Source organism: Scomber scombrus, chromosome 13, assembly GCF_963691925.1.
Source record: "Scomber scombrus chromosome 13, fScoSco1.1, whole genome shotgun sequence".
NCBI classification, from domain to species: Eukaryota; Metazoa; Chordata; class Actinopteri; order Scombriformes; family Scombridae; genus Scomber; species Scomber scombrus.
The window spans coordinates 29,293,014-29,300,153 of record NC_084982.1 but is presented as its reverse complement, the minus strand read 5'-3'; the positions used below and the strand labels follow the sequence as shown (position 1 = coordinate 29,300,153).

The 7,140-nt window shown below is 38.4% G+C and overlaps 1 protein-coding gene across 3 annotated transcripts in view; it reads right to left on the bottom strand.

Annotated features, from left to right (window-relative positions):
* The window catches only part of slc37a1 (solute carrier family 37 member 1), a 28,140-nt gene extending 26,244 nt beyond the window's left edge, over positions 1-1,896 (bottom strand). For all 3 annotated transcript variants that reach the window (XM_062432435.1, XM_062432436.1, XM_062432437.1), the window contains exon 1: positions 1,764-1,896. In XM_062432435.1, the coding sequence (XP_062288419.1) occupies positions 1,764-1,819 (56 nt within the window). In that variant the 5' untranslated portion in view covers positions 1,820-1,896. The remainder of the gene's footprint in view (positions 1-1,763) is intronic.
* Between the last annotated feature and the right edge of the window lie 5,244 nt (positions 1,897-7,140).

Genomic DNA, 7,140 nt, shown 5'->3' with positions numbered 1-7,140 from the left:
GTAAAATGTAGGAGGCAGGAACTTTACAGGAGAGTCCTCTCAGCTGCTGTGTCTCCATAGCAGAGTAGGACCTGATAAGACCCACCGGACTCTGACCGTGACGTCACCGAGGCGACGCGCCGAAAACATAACAAAGAAACAACAACGAGGAGGTAAACATGGAGGAGCTGAGCTGGTTGCCGCGTTTCTGGTTTGTGTTAACTACTGTTCTTCTTCTGCTGGGGTTTTTAAAAATGCTGCTTATTTTGTGCTTTCTGTTGACGCCACATCCGGCTTTCAGTTTACCCAATCAGCACCGAGTAAACCACAAGCCCCACCCACCCAGGAACTTTTCGGGTCCGAACCATAGACTGTATATAAAATGGACGTAACATCCGTGACGTCACCCATTGGTTTGTGGACTGCTGCTTGGAAGCCAATAGTATCGGATCTGAGCAGCGCCATCTTGAAAATTTCAAGTGCATGCTGGGTAAAAAAAAAACATAGATTCTACTTATATGGGCATCAGGAGGAGCATGAGGCGCCCTCCTGAACCTGTGAACCAATCAACCTGTCAATCACCACGTAGCCACGCCCTAATGCATACCCTGCTTTATCGTCACATATAAAATCAGGAGGCCAAAATGTCCCAAATGAACATCATACTGCATTGAAGAAGGCTTTAAACTAGCGATTGAGACCATAAACACATTTTGAAAACGTTTACTGAGGTTAGAAATCAAGTGAGAAGTTGGTGAATTCTCCATTGACTTGTATAGAGACGGAAGTCCTTTTGACACCAAAACAGTCGCCCCCTGGTGGCCTTTTGATAGAATGCAGTTTTAAGTTACTTCTGCGTTGGCCTCACTTCAGAGGACCAGAACTCCCCGCCTGGTCCGAACGAAGTAGAAAACCCCGAGGTTAGACCCCACAACACGAGACAAAAGCAGACGAAAAATATGACATCATTACTTCATTTAATGTTTAACAGGTAGGAATATGAGTATTATGGGACACCCACCTCACCGCCCCCGTCTTTCCCAGGGACATAATAACACACTTAAAATTGATAAGAAGAATCGACAATGGCTGATATTGATCATTTCTTATCAATACGCAACCCTACAAAACATCTGATAAAAAGTGAGCAGATATTATCCTTCGTGTTGTACTCAAATTGACCCCGTCTTTCCCTCCTACCTTCCTTCTTTCCTCCCTCACTCCTACCTTTGTTCTTTCCTCCATTCCTTCTACTTTCCTTTCTTCCTTCTTTCCTCCCTCCCTCCTACCTTCCTTCTTTCCTACTTTCCTTCCTACTTTCCTCCATTCCTCCATCCCTCCTACCTTCCTTCTTTCCTCCCTCCCTCCTACCTTTGTTCTTTCCTCCATCCCTTCTACTTTCCTTTCTTCCTTCTTTCCTCCCTCCCTCCTACCTTCCTTCTTTCCTACTTTCCTTCCTTCTTTCCTCCCTCCCTCCTACCTTTGTTCTTTCCTCCATCCCTTCTACTTTCCTTTCTTCCTTCTTTCCTCCCTCCCTCCTACCTTCCTTCTTACTTTCCTTCCTTCTTTCCTCCATCCCTCCTAGCTTCCTTCTTTCCTCCATCCCTTCTACCTACCTTCCTTCCTTCCTTCCTTCCTTCCTTCTTTCCTCCCTTCCTCCTACCTTTCTTCCTTCCTTCCTTCTTCCTCCCTCCCTTCCTTCTTCCTCCCTTCCTTCCTTGCCTCGAGGACAACAGGAGGGTTAAAAAGGAAAGACAAACAAACAGAGTCAGACTGAGACTCACCATTGGTCTCTGTCAAATGACACCAGCAGGCGGATCCCAGGAGGAACCGGCGCCATCTTCAGGCTGCTCCGGTACTGACGGGTGACTGACGCTGAGGTTGAGCTCACCGGGAACACGCAGACACGCCGGCGCTGCCTCTGCTCATCTCCGTCTCACAGGAAGCTGCTGGCGGAGCCGGCGGCAAGGGGAAACATGGCTGACACACACACACACACAGAAAGTCAGCAATCTGAATAAAAGAGAGAGAGAGAGAGAGAGAGAGAGAGAGAGAGAGAGAGAGAGAGAGAGAGAGAGAGAGAAGAGAGACAGAGAGAAAGAGAGAAAGAGAGAGAGAGAGAGAGAGAGAGAGAGAGAGAGAGAGAGAGACAGAGAGAGAGAGAGACAGAGAGAGAGAGAGACAGAGAGAAAGAGAGAGAGAGAGAGAGAGAGAGAGAGAGAGAGAGAGAGAGAGAGACAGAGAGAAAGAGAGAGAGAGAGAGAGAGAGAGAGAGAGAGAGAGAGAGAGAGAGAGAGAGAGAGACAGAGAGAAAGAGAGAGAGAGAGAGAGAGAGAGAGAGAGAGAGAGACAGAGAGAGAGAGAGACAGAGAGAGAGAGAGAGAGAGAGAGAGAGAGAGAGAGAGAGAGAGAGAGACATAGAGAAAGAGAGAGAGAGAGAGAGAGAGAGAGAGAGAGAGAGAGAGAGAGAGACAGAGAGAGAGAGAGACAGAGAGAGAGAGAGAGAGAGAGAGAGAGAGAGACAGAGAGAAAGAGAGAGAGAGAGAGAGAGAGAGAGAGAGAGAGAGAGAGACAGAGAGAGAGAGAGACAGAGAGAGAGAGAGAGAGAGAGTCCATCAGTGAGGGTGTTAAAAGTTCAAAATTACCATAAAGTGTCGGTTTAATCGGCTCAACTGTCATTTGACATTTTCTTTTTATAATGAAACACTTAATCTACATCTAACCTTTTCTGTCAGAGCAGAAGGAGGAGGCTTACATGTGGAAATGTGACACGGATAGTTTAAAATAAGTCCAACTATGAGAGCTCATGTAAATCCAGAGAAAAGTAGTGCAGACATGTAGATTCTAGTTAAACTGATTTATTCATTAAGCCTCCTTCAGATGTGATGTCATTTATAGAGCCAGGCACATACTGGATATACAGACTCAGATATAAAGGGGGAAAATAAAAACATCCCATATCAATATATTGGCCGATAATGTTTATATAGGCTGTGATATTTTACAGTTTAACAATAAACTTTATTAAATGATCGGTTCACTGATGTCATTTTATACAATAACTATAATTAGCAATGAATTAAAAAAACACAGAACAACAACAAAAAACTGTTTCTTGCTCTTGTTATCAGTTGTTGAAAGTAACTAAGTATATTTACTCTAGTACTGTACTTAATAAGTTAGAGGTACTACTACTTTACTGTAGTACAGTTTGAGGTACTTGTACTTTACTGTAGTACAGTTTGAGGTACTTGTACTTTAGTGTAGTACAGTTTGAAGTACTTGTACTCTACTGTAGTACAGTTTGAGGTACTTGTACTTTACTGTAGTACCGTTTGAGGTACTTGTACTTTACTGCAGTACAGTTTGAAGTACTTGTACTTTACTGCAGTACAGTTTGAGATACTTGTACTTTACTGTAGTACAGTTAGAGGTACTTGTACTTTACTGTAGTACAGTTAGAGGTACTAGTACTTTACTGTAGTACAGTTTGAGGAACTTGTACTTTACTGTAGTACAGTTTGAGGTACTTGTACTTTACTGTAGTACAGTTTGAGGTACTTGTACCTTACTGTAGTACAGTTTGAGGTACTTGTACTTTACTGTAGTATTTCCATGTGATGCTACTTTCTACATCTCAGAGGGAATTATTGTACTTTCTACTCCACTACATTTATTTAACAGCTTTAGTTACTTTTCAGATGTAGATTTGACACAATGGATAATATAACATATATATATATATATATATATATATATATATATATATATATATATATATATATATATATATATATATATATATATATATATATATATATATATATATATATATATATATATATATATATATATATATAATATAACAAGCTTTATAAATACAACACATTGTTAAAGATGAAACCAGACAGCAGTGTGTAGTCGGCTCACATCTCAGATGTCTATGAGTTGTTAACAGCTCCACCAAATACTGATGTTTCCCTCTAAACTTCTCACATGCTTTCATTTCTATAAATGTTCAAATGATCCAATATTTCAGCAAAAATCAAAGATTAGAGAAAAAGTCCAAAAACTGAAAAACACATTAGTGTATCAGAACTTAGTTTGTTCTTCTTTCCTCTCCCATTAATCATCTCACCACCCCTCACATGTATCTGCTGACCCTTTGGAGGGGCCCCACCCCTAGGTTGGGAACCACTGGACTAAACTAGCTAACTGTATATAAAGTAGTTCAATAGTCAGTATCAACAATGATTTACACACCTGTCCTTTAACGGCACAGCAGTCATCATTAACCTTCCCTACACATATCTTTTACGAGGCAGTTAGATTGAAGCCTTTCTCCTCAATCACTAACCTTTATCTCTGCCTTGTCTCCTTATCTAAACACACACACACACACACACACACACACACACACACACACACACACACACACACACACACACACACACACACGGAGCCACGTTACAGACAGGAAATCTATACATCTCAGTCCCGATCAGTGGACTTTTAACACGGATAGCTTCCTGCTTTTCCCCCTTTTGAAGCCTCATTTTAACTGGAAACCACAGCTGTGTTACTGGTTTTAAGTTTCTATAATATCACACAGACACACACACACACACACACACAGACACACACAGACACACACACACACACACACACACACACACACACACACACACAGACACACACACACACACACACACACACACAGACACACACACCACACACACACACACACACACACAAACACACAGAGAGAGTTCTTTAGCCTCTATAATGTAGTATAGTATATAATATAATATAACATAACATAACATAACATAACATAATATAATATACTATAATATAATATAATATAATATAATATAATATACTATAATATAATATACTATACTATAATATAATATAATATACTATAATATAATATACTATAATATAATATAATATACTATAATATAATATAACATAACATAATATAATATAATATAATATAACATAATATAATATAACATAATATAATATAACATAACATAATATAATATAATATAATATAATATAATATAATATAATATAACATAATATAATATAATATAATATAATACAATATAATATAATATAATATAATATAATATAACATAGTATAATATAATATAATATAATATAATATAATATAATATAACATAATATAATATAATATAATATAATATAATATAATATAATATAATATAACATAATATAATATAATATAGTATAATATAATATAATATAATATAATATAACATAATATAATATAATATAATATAATATAATATAACATAACATAACATAATATAATATAATATAATATAATATAATATAATATAATATAATATAATATAATATAATATAATAGTGTTTGCAGAAGCTGAGCAGCAGAAACTCGGGACGTGGAGCTCCTAAATGTGTGTTTAGACTATTTTAACAACGCGTTTATCTTAATCTGCTCATGTCGAACAGTAATCGATAATAAACATGACCTCTACTGATCAATAATGTATCGATAAACCCAGCAGAGATGTGTCTGATCGCCAGAGGAAGCGTGTATATGTCTGTGTGTTCCTGATGCTGGAACAATACCAGCTCCCTCCTCGGTTTCACAGCAGCTAGCTAAACCTCAACCCCGGTTACATCAACACAAACGGCCGCCGGTTACACACCGAGCCGCTGCCGGTTACACACACCGGGGCTCCGGAGCCTCGGTTCCCCCCCGATCAGCTTACCGTTTACCGGAGAAAATCCACGGTGTCTGTCGGTGTTTAGCTGCCTTCAGCTCCGCGACATGTCCTCCACTTCCTTATGTGAGAGCTAACGACTGTCACCACACACACACACACACACACACACACACACACACACACACACACACACACACACACACACACACACACACACACACACACACACACACACACACACACACACACACACACACACACACATACACACACACACATACACACATACACACACATACACACACACACACACACACACACATACACACACACACACACACACACACACACACACATACACACACACACATACTTCGTCCCGCTGTGACGTCAGCTCGCGTTTGACACCAGTGTTGGGAAATAGTAAAGTTCAATTCACTGAGGTGGCAGCTCCAGGATCAGAGATAAATAAGGGTTGGTAAGATGATCAATTAATAAATCAGTTAGTTTTAAAAGCAGCATCAGGTTTGTTAAAATGGTGTAACCACAAAAAGAATGATAAACATTACATATGTTCTCACCTACAGTGTATTTAAGTGGACTTATATACTAATAATGACTTCATTTAAAACATCTAAATGTTTCCTGATCTCCATGGTAACCAGAGTAAATGTAATATTGATAACAATTGTATTCCATTACCTTTATTTAATATAAAGTTATAATGTAAGATCATGCCAAACTAGTTGATATGGTGTTTTATTGACAATTTACTGTTTTTAAGCAAGTTGAATTATTTGGTACAAAGTTTTTATGGTTACACCACTTAGACATTTTTGCCATAATCCTCTAATATATTCTCTCTAAATGGATTAAAAGCAAAAATGTGATGCTGGGTCCACAAAAAAAGAATGTGTGCAAGTTATTCATACGTTTATTTTCACATTTTAACCCTTTAAATTTAAACTAAACCACATGGAGACAGTCAAACATCATCTGATATACTGTGTAGGTCTTTGGGGCTTCAGGTGAGGTTAGTGCGCCATCTGCTGGACATTCAGGATCATGACATACAGCCGCAATAAATTTAAAAGTTAAAGTTATTTCAGAGCTAATATCGCTTTTAGTTTGACCACATTTATTGAATAATAGAATGTATTGAACATTATAATAACACACAGCTCATATGTGTAAAAGCAGAGGGCAGCGCCCGTGGTTTGAACCTCTGGCCCGCGGACCGTTGAGGGGAGTAAACAGACAATTGTTGAGAAGTAACCACTGAGCTAAACCTCCACCAGGAAATAGGAGAACAGGGAGGTATATAAACCTGAATATGAGGAAGTAAAAGATTTTAAACACAATCTGAAGACTAACAACCTCCATACAACCCTTCTGTTTTACTGGATTTATTCATTTAATGACGTTTTATAACATTTTA